Source organism: Rhinopithecus roxellana, chromosome 7 (assembly GCF_007565055.1).
Source record: "Rhinopithecus roxellana isolate Shanxi Qingling chromosome 7, ASM756505v1, whole genome shotgun sequence".
Lineage (NCBI taxonomy): Eukaryota > Metazoa > Chordata > Mammalia > Primates > Cercopithecidae > Rhinopithecus > Rhinopithecus roxellana.
Window position 1 is genome coordinate 84,438,316 of NC_044555.1, and position 15,026 is coordinate 84,453,341.

At 39.4% G+C, this 15,026-nt stretch overlaps 1 protein-coding gene across 1 annotated transcript in view; it reads left to right on the forward strand.

The window, feature by feature from the left end:
• The window catches only part of CDKL5 (cyclin dependent kinase like 5), a 211,346-nt gene that overhangs the window by 188,373 nt on the left and 7,947 nt on the right, over window positions 1-15,026 (forward strand). Inside the window, exons 15-17 of the mRNA XM_030934364.1 lie at window positions 507-630; window positions 7,259-7,358; window positions 12,542-12,661. Coding sequence (XP_030790224.1) covers window positions 507-630; window positions 7,259-7,358; window positions 12,542-12,661 — 344 coding nt within the window. The remainder of the gene's footprint in view (window positions 1-506; window positions 631-7,258; window positions 7,359-12,541; window positions 12,662-15,026) is intronic.

A 15,026-nucleotide genomic window follows, 5' to 3' on the forward strand; every position in this document is an offset into this window, starting at 1 on the left:
TAACAGTCTCTTATTTAAAAAAAAAAAAAAAAAAAAAGAGGAGAAAGAAAATATAATGTTCTTCTCTTTATCAGCTGGCAGGTCAGTTCACCATTTTTAATACATATTACCTGGTGTTAATTAACCCTTGCAAATTAGTGTCATAAGCAGTGCATGGACAGACATGGTTCCCTGGAATGCCTTCACCCTCAGAAAACACAAAAGTTATGTGAAGGGCTGATGAGGATTTTTGTATGTTTGTTTGTTGTTTTATTTGTGTTAGAGAAAATGCAGTAGGATAATGTGAAAACTGCTTTGGCCAAAAGAGTACATCAGCCGTGTGTGGTGGTTCATGTCTGTAATCTCATCACTTCGGGAGGCTCAGGCAGGAGGATTGTTTGAGCCTGGGAGGTCAAGGCTGCACTGAGCCGAGATCACGCCACTGCACTCCAGCCTGGATGACAGAGCGAGACCCTGTCTAAAAGAAAAAAAAAAGTCCATCAGTGACTTACTTTTTCTTTATTCAGTGCCATCTCCACGTCCAGACAATTCTTTCCATGAAAATAATGTGTCAACTAGAGTTTCTTCTCTACCATCAGAGAGCAGTTCTGGAACCAACCACTCAAAAAGACAACCAGCATTCGATCCATGGTGAGCATTTTGGTTTGTTTTTACTCTTCCTTTTTTTAATTGTAGATTTAAGAGTTGAAATAAATTCTGGATGAGCTTTTTAGTGTTCTTTCTCCTGCTAGGCCTTTTTTTCTCTAGATAAATTATTGAATAAGGAAAATGTGATTTTTCATTATTGGTAACTTTTTTCCAGTTTGGCATTTATATTAAATATCATGTAAGGGAAGAAAAATCTCCTGGATTATTAAATACCTGATACGCTTTCCACTGACATGAATGATGATTTTTGCGGTCTCCTTTTGTTGACATTGAACCAGGTACACTTTGCTTAGCATTTGACATGCATCGTCTCAGTCAGTTCTCACAGTCGCACTGCTTCCATGCTAGAGACAGGGACACTGAAGCTTGGAAAAGTCCAGGAACTGGCCCGGTGCTGGACAGCCAGTAACATGGAGAAGGGAGCCAGGATTCAAACTTAAATAGGCTCCGACTCCAAAGCTCATGGTTGTTACCTCTGTGCTACCTGTCTGTCATTCAGGGTAAAAAGAAATAGGGGAACAGTCCTTTATGCTACCATAAAAGCATAATGGTAGTAAAAGGGACAAATGATGTGGCAACTTTTCTTATTCTTTTATCTTTTTTGTGTCATATCTAATAAATATTTTAGGGAGAGAATTACAATGTTACCAAGTTCCATTGGCGAATCTGTCTGAGGAGTAAGGACTTTAAGAAAAATGATGATGTAGACTTCTCAACTACCCTGAAAGACTGCCCAGGATCTAAATGTGAAGAGTGTTGTGTGTACTTCATAGAACTTTACTCAGTTCTCTACCAAGAGCATAAAATGGGACATCACTGTAAGACACTGGATTTGGAATAAGACCAGTCTGTCAGAGAGTCCCTCTCTGGTGTTTGTTGCCAGAAGTAACAGAAGGGCCTTATTGTCAGTACTCCTGACTCCATGTGATGTCACAATTTGGACCCTGTTGACAAAGTTACATCAAGGTTTTAGTGTTATTGTGCCCTATAGTGAAAATTACTTAATTATTCTTAAAACAATATAAAAAATGACTTTTTAAAAGCTATAAATACGCTTTTGCTGTATAAGCACAATTTGCATCCATTGCCTGTTTATAAAATGACAGTCTTAACATTTGTGACTAAGAGTTTAGACTCTGGAAATAGGATATCTTGATTGATGGCAACTGTCTATCAATCAGGGAACTGTGTCTATTTGTCCCTTGGTTTCCTCATGTGTAAAATAGGTCTAAGAATGGCACCTCCCTCATAGGGTTCATGTGATAATTAAATGAGGCAATACATTAAAAGCACCTAGAACAAGCCTGGCTCCATAAGCATTCATTAATGTTAGTGACTGCAATTACTATCGTTGTCATCTAACTTCAGCACCAGGTGTTTCCCCTCCACTTTGATGATAAACTTTGGTGTTCTTTCTCCATGTGACTGTTTGAAGCTCCTTAGTATACAGAAAAGATCTGCGAATTAACGTAAGAACACAGATACAACTTCTTTACTTACCAGTGTTGACCATTTTCTGGTGTGGCTTTGACAAGTCATGACAAAATTGTCTAAATGGTGAGAATACAGAAGTACAGAAGGAATTGGGTTCTCTTGGTTATTACATAATGAAGTGATGATTTAAAAGAGTATCAATTACAGATTACCTTAGTCCTGTGAAAATTAGGTCAGATCAAAATTAAATCCAAATTTGGGATAGACAGTGTTAGTAATGTATTGTTTCTGTCTTTTGATAATCAGTTTAAGTAGAACTTGTTTTACGCATGGATATATATAGAAACCTGAAAAGAGTTGTTTTAAAAAGAATGAGAGGCTCAATTGGGATGTTGAACTTTAGTTGAGGCTTCATCAGGTTATCCTTATTCTAATATTGCTGTTAGGAGACTTAAGAGTTCCAGAATTGCCAGTGATGAACTGGCTCTATCCTTTTGTTTCTGTTACTCTTCCTGATAATGCTGCTATGACATATTTCCTTCCTGCATTGCATCTCACTTAGTCTGTCATTAGTTCAACTTGACTCATCTTGATTTTTTTTCTTGAATAAGCTCTCGAATTGGTTCATCAGATTCTTCATATTTGAGAGAAATGCACATTTGGTGACTTACAAAAAACATCAAAGAGCCTTGTTATGGTAATATAGTGAATTGCTATTCTTTGTTGCGAGGGGGTGGAGACAGGGTCTGGCTCTGTTGCCCAGGCTGGATTGCGGTGGCACAATCTTGGCTCACTGCAACCTCTGCTTCCTGGGCTCAAGCCATCCTCCTACCTCAGCCTCCTGAGTAGCCCAGACTGTGGGTGCACGCCACCATGCCTGGCTAATTTTTGTACCTTTTGTAAACACGGGGTCTCACTATGCTGCCCAGGCTGGACTCTTAACTTCTGAACTCAAGTGATCTGCCTGCCTCAGCCTCCCAAAGTCCTAGAATTGCAAGCATGAGCCACTGTGCCTGGCCGTGAATTGCTATTCCTAAATTATCTCTTACCTAAGGTCAGTCTGTTTTTCCTTGATAGTAGTACTTCAGATTTACTTCGGGAAGAGAATATTTGTACAGTGTACCCCTTTCTTGCAATGGAAAAGTCAAACTACTATGTTATATTTTAAAGCAATAAATAGATATTGCAGTATGATATCCAGAGCTGTTATTCTGGCCATCTCAGTTATGTAGAACCTACTTAAGAATCAGGAGATAGCCAAAATATCTCAGAACAGGCAAAATAGAGTTAATATGATGGGATTAATCATCTTTACTAATAGGATAGCACCCCCACCCTCATTTGGAGTCTGTTCTTCATTTATGCTCAGTTCTGACAGGTGGCACTGAGGTTGTTAGGGCAAGAAATAGTTCAAGGTAGTACTACCAGGTGCAGAGGGAAAAGGATCCAGGCAATAGCTGTGGAGAGAAGCAGGTGGGAAAATCATGCATATCATAGATCTCTATGAAGTGTGTGTTTATAAAACAGGCAGCTTCACTTTGCTATAAAAGACAAACTGTATAAATATATTTAGAAAGACTGCTGTCAATTGGGTTAAAAATTGATGTTTAAAGAGTAAACCAAATTACTTAAAAATCCCACTAGTTGGCCAGGCACAGTGGCTCACTCCTGTAATCCCAGCACTTTGGGAGGCCAAGGCGGGCGGATCACCTGAGATCGGGAGTTCACGACCAGCTTGACCAACATGGAGAAACCCTGTCTCTATTAAAAATACAAAATTAGCCAGGCGTGGTGGCACATGCCTGTAATCCCAGCTACTCGGGAGCCTGAGGCAGGAGAATCGCTTATGCCATTGCACTCCAGCCTGGGCAACAAGAGTGAAACTCTGTCTGAAAAAAAAAAAAGAAGAAGAAATCTCACTAGTTAAATGAAGAATTGCTGTAACTTGCACAACCCCAGCCTTCTTTTTCTCATAAGGTTATGAATATATTGGTATCTATTAGTGCTTGTCATCGTAGCTTGCAGAGTTACTCCTGTAGAATTATTCACTGACTCTCTCTTCTCACACATTAGCTGACCACGCTCGTCACATTGCCAGGGGAGGGGAGATGGCAGGGAAAGTGTCAGAGTAATGCTCCTCGCCGCTTCAGCTCACCTTCCATGCTGCTCTCAGAGGGATTATACTGAAGTCCCATAAGCCTGACTGTGATGCCCCCCCCCCCATTCCCTAGCTGTCAAACCTGTCCGCTACCCCCAACAAGAGTCTGTGAGCAGCTTGAGTGAAATCAGATTCGTTCTTTTATTTTTCTCTGTTTCTTCAACACCTAACACAGGGCCTGACATGTATAAAGTACTCGCTGAATATTGGTTGAGTAATTCATTGGATTTTAATTCCTTCCTTTCTTTAGGTGAGTCTTTGGAATTGTGTCTCCTCTTGGACCCTTATGGAAATAGCTGTCATGTTAGAGCTGTCATGTTAACATTAGAGTCCCATGCCTGTGTGCCTGCTTACCCCTTGTCTCATTGCCCTCTTCCCATACTGTTTTGGTCCCAACTGCTGCTTTGGAGAAGGTGCCAGGTGACTGGATGAGTAGTCCTTCTCAAAGCTTCTGTCTCTGAGATTGATGTGAACCCCCCACTTACCCTTCTTCTGTGCTGCTCCTTTTTACCCCACTCAGCACGAAGCTGCTGTCTTCCATGTGAAATCACAGGGGCCAGAATGCACAAATGAGGGAAATGACCAACCACACGCTTACCCATAGGGCTCAGTTCCAGCTGTCAATGTATAACTCACTCTCCATTCCTTTATACAGCACAGCTTTTCAAGTGCCTTTGCTCCAGCCAACCTCTTTCCATGTGTCTCTGAGTCACTCTGTCAGCCTTTTCTCCCTTCCCTTTCTGTGTTAATTCTTTGGGTATATATGTTTCTGCATAGCTTCTCCCTTGTTTTGTTTTTCCTCTCTGACTTCCTTCTGTCTGTCTTTGGTGATGCAAACACACGCTTCACTCCTAGTTTTCATCCACCAGTTCAAGGGTATTTTATTTCTTTTCTTTATTTTGACCTCTGGGATCTTTCTCTGCCTGGATCTTTGAAAGTGTCCCAATCATTCCTCTATCCCCACCTGAGCTGTGGTTTATCCAGTGCCTCTTGAAGAGCCCCTGCAGAGGGTCTTTGGCCCATCTTCCCTGTGTCCTGGGGACCCAACAATGTAACATGCAAACTGCAGACATCGAGCTTTCCTTTTATTACCCTCCCCTTCTCACTTTCATCTTATTCGCTGTTTCATCCTGGATAGATTCTCCTCTTACCATGCAAAATCCTCCTAGGACTTCCTCCTAGGACTGGTGTCTCAAGCCTTCATTTCCTCTTGTGCCAGCATTAATATTCTTACAGTAACACCCATTCACATTCTGAGATCGCAGTCATGATGAATATGTCTTCCTTAAAAATTTACTAGATTGGCAGAAAGCACTTTTACCCTCAACACACCTGTGGTATTTTGTTAGACTTTCATTCTGATTGGTAAAAACTTCTACCCATTAATCTGAATTTCCTGTTGTGCTTCTAGGTTGTGTTTTTGCAGATAGTATTGTGGAAGTACATAGCTATTTCATAAACATATAATTCTTTAACCTCTAGAAGTTACAGAATGTTAAAAATAGTATTGCCAGTTCTACTAGATGCTCTCTGAGGCTCTTTTCCCAGAGTCATGCTTTTGTGATTCCAGCAAACCCCACTCTTCTGCAGTGTTCCTTACCAATGGCAAGTGACTGAATGCTGTGTCTTGGAGTTCAGCTTAGGGCAGTCTATCTTTAAGCCCCATGCAAGAGGGTTTCATCTCCTTAATTGCAAAAGAACTTGTCGCAAGAAACTTTTACCAAATTCCCAGGGCCTAGGCCCAGTCTGTCATTGGGATTAGATGTTTTTCCCTACAATACAACACTGCATTTAAAGACTCTTTTGACTGGTCGTGGTGGCTCACACCTGTAATTCCAGCACTTTGGGAGGCTGAGGAGGTCAGGAGTTCAAGACCAGCCTGGGTAACACGGTGAAACCCTGTCTCTACTGAAAATAAAAAAATTAGCCAGTCCTGGTGGTGCATGCCTATAATTCCAGCTACTTGGGAGGCTGAGGCAGGAGAATCGCTTGAACCCAGTAGGTGGAGGTTGCAGTGAGCCAAAATCGCACCATTGCACTCCAGCCTGGGCAACAGAGCAAGACACTGTCTCAGAAATAAATAAATAAAAATAAAGACTCGTAACTTTTCAGCACTTACCCATTTCATCATGTCTGAAGTTTTCTGGCTTTCAAAATTGTAAATGTATCATTCTGAATTTTAATATTAGTTATTTTATTCTTTTAACATCTTCCAATTTTATCAAAATACTGGTGGTGTCAGTGGTATCAAGCTTAATGTCAGTATTTTCAGTTAGAAGTTTTTTTGCCCCCCATGAGAGCCTTTTTTTTTTTTTTTTTTTTTTTTTTAAGAAACGGGGTCTTGCTATGTTGCCCAGACTGGTCTAAAACTCCTGACCTCAAGTGATCCTGCCCCAGCCTCCCAAAGTGCTAGGATTACAGGTGTGAGCCACTGCACCTATCCCTGCGTTTTTTTCTTAACTATTTTTATTTAGTTTTAATAAGTAGATGAAAGGTTTAATAAGTAGGATATTTCCAATTTCTGGTAAATTTTTACTTTTATTCAGGATGCTTTTATAGCAGTATTGATCTTTATGTTCAGTATCTTGACAAGTCTCTAATAATAAACGTGTCGAGCTGGTTTTTAAAAGATAAATAGAAAAATGAAGGTAGGTGTTGAAAATGTTTTGCTCTTTCCTTTGTAGAGTTGTAGAAAAGCCATCCTTTAAGCTGTGTACTTTTAATAATCTCAAACTCTGAGGTCTTCAACAGCATGAAAATGGTCTTGCAGCAACAGTTATAGGTCATATGATGCTCAAATTGCTGTTTTGAGTGAGCCTGTGCCAGAGGATAATCACTAACCATGGTTGATTAAATTCAGTTCCTCCTGTGCTTTTTTAGAGGCTCTTTACCCAAGTGTTTGATTCTTCCTGGCTATTTGAACCTAGTGTCATGCATTTTCAGTCTTTCTTATATTTGTCACACAATGGCAAGAAAATGATTGAAAAATCAATATGATAAAAATGTCTTCTCATTTAGGAAAAGTCCTGAAAATATTAGTCATTCAGAGCAACTCAAGGAAAAAGAGAAACAAGGATTTTTCAGGTCAATGAAAAAGAAAAAGAAGAAATCTCAAACAGTAAGTAGATGGCCAATTTATATATATAATAACATGTTTCTGCATTATTCAATGGATACTTTACACTTTGCACTTGGCAATCAAAGTTGATTGTTTTCTTATTGAGACTTGACATTTATGCACTGTATTATGTCTCTTTCTGAAATTCTGTACAACTATCCTCTCAACAGAACCTTTTCGACATTCAACAGAATCTCCAGGAATAGAAGAAATTTAATTTGGATGAGAGAGAACACTTTAAGCCTTTCTCAGTATACTTCTTATCTATGTGGGTTTATATTCACGTAAAAACTTTGAAGACACAGGATTTGTTTCTCTCTGGGGGTTTAAAGATATGCAAAAACTTAGGAAATGGGTTTTGGTTTACTTTTAAATCTTGAAATTTGTAAATAACCATCATTCCTTATTCTCTCCTGGCTGGTTATAGAATTCCTACGTTGACAGGTGTGTTTCAGAGTTGTATAGTCACAAAGATCGTATCTGGGATTTTAGGGCTTGCGTTAGAAGGAAAATATGTTTGCCTTTTGATTGCGCCGTGGGCTGGAATGCACCTTGTCTCCTGGGAGCCCTCTGCCTGAACAAAGAGCTGGCTCCATGGGACTGTTCACATCACTTCACTGAACCACCCAAGCAGGGATCCTGCTGGTTTAGTGATGTGAGAACCTTAGGGAAACCCGGCCTGTAGGACAGCAGCAGGAGTAGTTCTTCCCCTAGATGAGACTGCATCCCCTTTTTCTTTATGACAACTTCAAGGCTAAATAAGGTAGAGTTAGCGGTTTTTATTTATTTATTTATTTATTTATTTATTTATTTTATTTATTTTAGAAACAGGGTCTCACTCTGTTGCCCAGGCTGGAGTGCAGTGGCGTGATCTCGGCTCCCTGCAACCTCTACCTCCTGGGCTCAAGTGATCTCCCACCTCAGCCTCCCAAATAACTGAATGCACGCCATCACGCCCAGCTAATTTTTTGTATTTCTTGTAGAGACAGGGTTTCACCATGTTGCCCAGGCTGGTCTTGAACTCCTGAGCTCAAGCAGTCGGCCCACTTAGGCCTCCCAAAGTGCTAGGTGTGAGCCACTGTGCCTGGCCTAGTTAGCCATTTTGAATGGTTTTGGTTCTAGTTTTACTTCATACATAATTTATTCTCTTTTATTTGAAGAGGGAAAAGACATAATCAAAATGGCCTATTCAGATGGATTTCATTGATTTCATCTGTAAGTTTAGTAGATTAGAGCCAGTGTTTCTGAGGCCCTTTCTATTATGAAAATTGTAGAATTATGACTCAATGGGAAGTAGATTAGATAGATGTTCATAGCAATGTGTATAAATAACCTGAAGTAAGCATTTTTATCTCACAGATGTTCTAGAAATGTTAGCAAATACCTTCCTAGATTATCTTTCTAGATCATTCTTTCACTTGCTTGCTTGTTAAATTTATGTATTTCCTTATAAAATAAATGTGAGTTCATTATAGAAAATTTGAGAAAAAGAAAAAGATCGTTTTAAATCTTAATACCCTACCACAACTAGTATTAGGATTTTGGTATATTTCCCTCTAGCTGTTTAACCTATACATATGTTGTGGAAACTAGGTGTGGGGGTTTTCTGGTTTTTTTTTTTTTAAGTTTTAAATTAGAGCAATCCTTTTAGTACGATTTTGTATTCTGGCTTTTAACAGTTTATCTATCTATATCTACATGCACAGAATATGTATGTTACTACAAATACTTTATTATCTTGAATCCTAATGGCTGCATAATATTTCTGAAGTATTCATTAAAAAAAACTGCCCATATTTTTAACTGAAGCTTGCTTTTAAAGTGTCAAATCAAAATGCCACTCAGTCAGATACTACTACATTTGTTACTTAGACTGGGTGAACAAATAGACCTGATTTAACCTAGGAATACTTAAAATGTTTAAAGTGTTAATACAACTTTTATCATTGTCTGTAGAATATGTTTCTCTATCATGAACATTAAAATTTGGCTACCTCCTGACCACTGTTATTTTTATTTTGTGGTTTTTGTTCTAAACCACAGGTCTCCTGGCATTGTGGGGTGATTAAGTGGTAGGAAGTAGGAAAGATTAAGGAATTGAAGGTGTTTTTGTATATAGATTTAGATTTTGATGTTTGCTGTAGAGCAACATTAAACCTAAAGTCCCTGGCTCACTGTGGCACAAGTGGAGTATACATGTTGACTGACTTTATTATTCAGAATTTAGTTAAATTTTACATATTTTAGTAGTATAGATTAGAGTAAAAGGGAAAATAACCATTCTCTAGCATCCTCTCCACTTAAACTTTTTATTAGGCTTTCATAAGTTTCCTTTTTGATATGTAAAGTAACTGCAAAATATCTCTGCATAGGCCATAATGCCTTAATCTTTACCAACCCAAAAGTTGTTTGTACCTCTGCATCTTTTCATTAAATGAAAAATAAAATTTAAGGGCTTTGGGATTTCCAAAGAGCACTCAGTACAGCCTTCCAAACCTCAGAGTCCTAAGCCTGACATTGGGTTAACTCTGACTACTTTGAATGAGCATTTAAACAGTTAATTGTTTTTCACTTTCTAGAACTCAGCAAAAAGAAACTACATAGAATAAGCTTCAAAAGATTTAAGGCATTGTGGCCTTTGCATAAGATTCCAAAAGAATAAAAATCTGATGCCCAGTGTACATAGAGACTCATGACATGTTAAAGCTGAGGTGGATCCTAAATCTAGTTGAATTTTTTTATTCACTAGTATAGGAACTGAGCCCAAGCCAGTCATAGGCTTGCTTCGAAGCCCAAAAATCACGTAATCAATTGGGAGAACCAGAACTGGGTTCTCCTAAATACCAAGTCCAGGCTCAGTTTATACCGTGGACCTGCCTCTGTGGAGAGCCTCTAGGAGCTCTCCTCTGGCCTCTTTAGCGATGCAAGTTAAACTCTTCCTCAGGGTTCCTGTCATTGGAACAAGAAAATTTATGGGATGTTTTACTCAAATCTCTTTTTACGGATACCCTTAAAAGATTACCTAAATACCTGAATACCTTCATGTACATTCTAGTTCTCTGATAATTGAGATATCCAAATCAGGGAAAAGTGTTGCCCAAAAAAAAAAAAAAAAATTCTGTATTGTAAAGGTGCCTGCTTCGATTCAAGCAAATCTGGAAGCTGCCTTGGGAAATCTGGCTTCGGTTACATATCCAGAGTTACATAAGTCCTCAGAGCATATGGTGACTTTGCCAACTTGGTAATTGTATCCTAGTTAGTTAGTATCTCAACTTGTGATGATGCTTCCAATTAAATATTGAAATTTCTGTTTCTTCCCTTTGAAAACCAGTATTCTGAATTGTGCTAAATGTTTTCCATTGGGTAAATATTTCTAGCAGTACAGAATAAGGCCTCTTACTCAACATTAGTATCCCACCACAGTGATCAATACCTCTTCCTAGTGATGTTTTCAGGCTTAAAAGTTGACCAAATTTGAAAGGGTTTCCAGTATGTTGGGATTTTTTTTCTTCTAATAGGCAAATTACATGGTAGATTTTTTACTTGCTGAAGTCCTCTCTAGCAATTAGGAGAATATTGAAGTTAATCAGTAGCTCTTTAACACAATTCCTTATGACAATATTTCTGATAGTAAAAATTATTTAATGTGTTATAAGCTTAATGTGAGTAGGTGTGTCTAGGTCTCTCGACATTCCTACTAGAGGTATTGATCATGATCTCACATTATATACTTGGAAGAAGTTTGTGCTTGTCTTGAATTTGCATTACTGACATCTTCACGTCCAGGTGAGAATTGGCACAGAACCTCTATAGATGCACAGCACCGAGATTCTTTCAGTGACTGTTAATATTTAGCAATTTGAGGGCTTCCAAGGGCTAGTAGTTTCAATAAGCACTTTTTTTTTTTTTTGCAATTAGTTTATTTGTATCTTATATTGCAGACAGATTCCACCAACGGGGAGAATCCAAGCATCAAGAAATCCCTCTTTCCTCTTTTTAATTCAAAGAATCATTTAAAGCATAGTTCTTCTTTGAAAAAGCTTCCTGTAGTCACTCCACCCATGGTACCCGTTTTTATGTATGGTAGCCCTGAAAACTGCTCCAGTAAACTTGTTTTACTGATGACAACAGCATGTCTTATTTTCATGAGGTCATATTCTCTTTATGCTAGTTAAGTACGTGAGCCAGTTCCATAAATTCACTGGGATATAAATTCATTGCCATTCTTCTGAATCAGTTAAGAAAGTTGAAGCACAAAGTCTATTAAGCAGACAAACTAGTGAAAGGCTAGTTTGTCTTGTCTGATTAGCCAATTATGGGCAGATAACATTTATAAAAGCCTGTATTTTATGTAAGGAATTCTATTAACATTTACAGTTAACAAATGTCTTTGCATTTGACTCACAGAGTTTGTTAACACTTGATTGGCAATTTGTCTTTTTGAAGCCAAGTTGAATTGACCAAATTGAATGAGCTAACAGGCTCCATGAAAAAACAGCTTGTATCCTTGTCTGGCTTGAGCTTTTGCTGGTCAGTTTAAAACCAGGGCTTTTGCTTGGCATTTGACATTACTCTTCTGTGTTCACCAAAGCTGGCGAATAGACCAGTTGCATTCATCTGGAATTTGTGGCACAGATTTCCAGCATTTCTCTAGTACATAATAATAGATCCAGATATATCAGACAATGATTTGGGAATATGACCTAAACCATGCTTTCTCACTTTGCTATCCTTGAAAGCCTACCAGACTTCTTTGGCACTACCAAATACAGTGTTTGGATCATTTTCCCAGCAGGAAAAATTTGTTTTATTGAACTGGTTCATAACCTAACTGCAATATGGAATGAGGATACGACAGCAATTCCTAGTATAGCCCAATTTAACTGCTCTCTCTTACAGCGACTAAAACTAACAGCATGGGAATGCTTTAAGGGTTGAGGTTTAACAAAGCTGCATGACATCTGCCAATTTTTCCTAATGCAGGGAAAATTATTAAGAGGGCAGAAGAACTTAGCATCTCTTGCATTGTGAACATTGGGAGAGATTGGGGTTCTTTTTTTACTGGATCATTTGAGTTTTGGTTTGGTTTGCTTTTTAGTTTGGTTCTCCTATTGGGTGTGGTTGCATATCTTAATTAGGCTTATTAGTGTGCTTATTGAATGCTTGTCCATATTTTGCTCTAGGTTCCCAATTCCGACAGCCCTGATCTTCTAACGTTGCAGAAATCCATTCATTCTGCTAGCACTCCAAGCAGCAGACCAAAGGAGTGGCGCCCCGAGAAGATCTCAGATCTACAGACCCAAGTGAGTGGATCCTGCACCGTTCCTAGACTCTCCAACTCTGCAGTAACTGTCCTGAGGAGCCGGGAGGGTGTGGTAGAGAAAACTTAGCCTCTCAATGTTACAGTAAGGCTGAGCACCTCCTCAAAGTAGACCCTCAGTTATACCCAGATGCATCTTGTGAGCCAGGATGAATCTTGCTTCAGTGACCCATGTTCTACTGGGAAAAATGCAAGCTTCCGTTAGCCTTCACCTAGCTGGAGGCAATTGAAGATGTAGTCCTAGCCCACAAATATAGCCCAGGAAAGAGCTGAGCTGTGTTAAAGAACCATAATTCATGGTAAAAAATGAGGCATGCCATAACATTTCAGGCAGAATGAACAGAGATGGTGGGAAGATTAAGGTTTCATTAAAAGTAATAGCATACAAATTGAAAGACAGGTATGATAAGTTTTCTTGAAAGAATATTTCAACTCCTGAAATCCATACTATTTTTTACAGGAAACAGGCAAACAGTTGCATTAGGAACTACATATTAGACTGTATTACATAGTCATATTTATCTTCCATGATGGAGGAATAAGCAGAAACTGAATCAGTAAATTTTTCAGGTATCTGAGGTTTATTTCCTTTAGACAACTATTTTGGTTGGAAATTTTGTAATGTATCTTTTCAGTATCCCATAATGAACATTTTGTTTTTTGATATTGAATATTTTATGAGTCCTTTATTCTTCTGCACTATAATTTTTGACAACCCTCCAGAGCTTTTGAGGCTATAGGATTACTTGTATCTGTGATTTCTTGTGTCACAGATTTCTGTGATTGGGAGAGCAGACTACTTTTTTTTTTTTTTTTTTTTTTTTTCCCTGAGGCAGAGGCAGGGCCTCACTCCCATTGCCCAGGCTGGAGTGCAATGGCACAAACTCGGTTCACTGCATCCTTGACCTCCCTGTGCTCAGGCGATCCTCCCACCTCAGCCTCCCAAGTAGCTGGAACTACGTGCGCCACCACACCTGGCTAATTTTTTGTATTTTTAGTAGAGACAGGGTTTCGCCATGTTGCCCAGGCTGGTCTCGAACTCCCGGACTCAAGTGATCCACCTGCCTTTGCCTCCCAAAGTGCTGGGATTACAGGGATGAGCCACCATGACCAGCCTCTGTTTACTCTTTTTAACTGTAAGCTGTTGCACAGAACTGCTGACAGAAGTTCCCCATATTCCCATTGCATTTGCCCCAGCTATTTATATTTTCTGCTTCTAACATAATATAAGCTGGGGGTGGTGGAAGCATAGAGAACCAGATATCCAAGTTTATTGGATATGTATCCAAACTAAAGAGACAAACCTGTGAGTGAGGGCCTGCTTCTCTATTCCCAATTTCAAAACAAAACAAAAAGAATAGAGAGCTTTAGAACTTTCTTTGTGAAACCATTTCTTTTGCCAAGAAGCTCTTCTCTCTTCTCTCTTTCTTTCTGGCAAGGTCTTACTCAATCACTCAGGCTGGAGTGCAGTGGCAAGATTATGGCTCACTGCAGCCTTGACCTGGACTCAAGCCATTCTCCCACCTCAGCCTCCAGAGTAACTGGAACTACAGGCACATGCCACCATACATGGCTAGTTTTTTAATTTTTTTATAGAGATGGGGTCTCGCCTTGTCCAGGCTAGAAGCTCTTTTCAAATAACTTTATAGCTCTTGCTGAATGCAGATTATTGTAATTGCTTGATAGTTACATGTGGTCAAGGCTGTAAAAATCACCAGGAGTCTCATCATGTTATACCAATTTAATTATTTTTTAAAAGCCACTTTTGAGCACTTAGAGTGTACAGTGTACTATGCTACCTCCTGTAGGGAGCACAAAGCTTTCTTGGGAAGACTTTGGAATGATGATGGAGAATACTTTCCCCTGAAACAATATCTACTTGAGTCAATTCTGAAGCCATTTACCTTGGGTTTCTGTGCCTAGTTCCTTCAAATCTTGTAATGTTCCTTGAGTTCATCGACATTTTATTCAAACTTTGCTGAGCCCTTAAATGCATGTCCCTTATACCATGACACTTACAGCAAAGGTACTCTGAGAATTGGCCCCAGAGGGCCCCCAAGGCTAGGGTTGTAGCCCAAGTAGCCAAGTCCAGCAGTCGTGATTGGCTGTGAATTTCCAAGTGCTTTCCATGTCTCTTCTAAGATCAAGGAAGAGGAGATTGAGCCATCATCTTTCATCGTTCAGGAGCATGAGGCTCAGGAGTTGTCCAGTGAGGAGACCGCTCTGAGGCTCCTCCCCTCTGCCCTAAAGTCAGTCTCCCTCCTTGATGCAGCACCTGGGGGTGTCCAGCTGCACAGTAGACAGACAGGCAGGGTGGACTACTGTGAGCCCATGTTAGGAATGGAAGG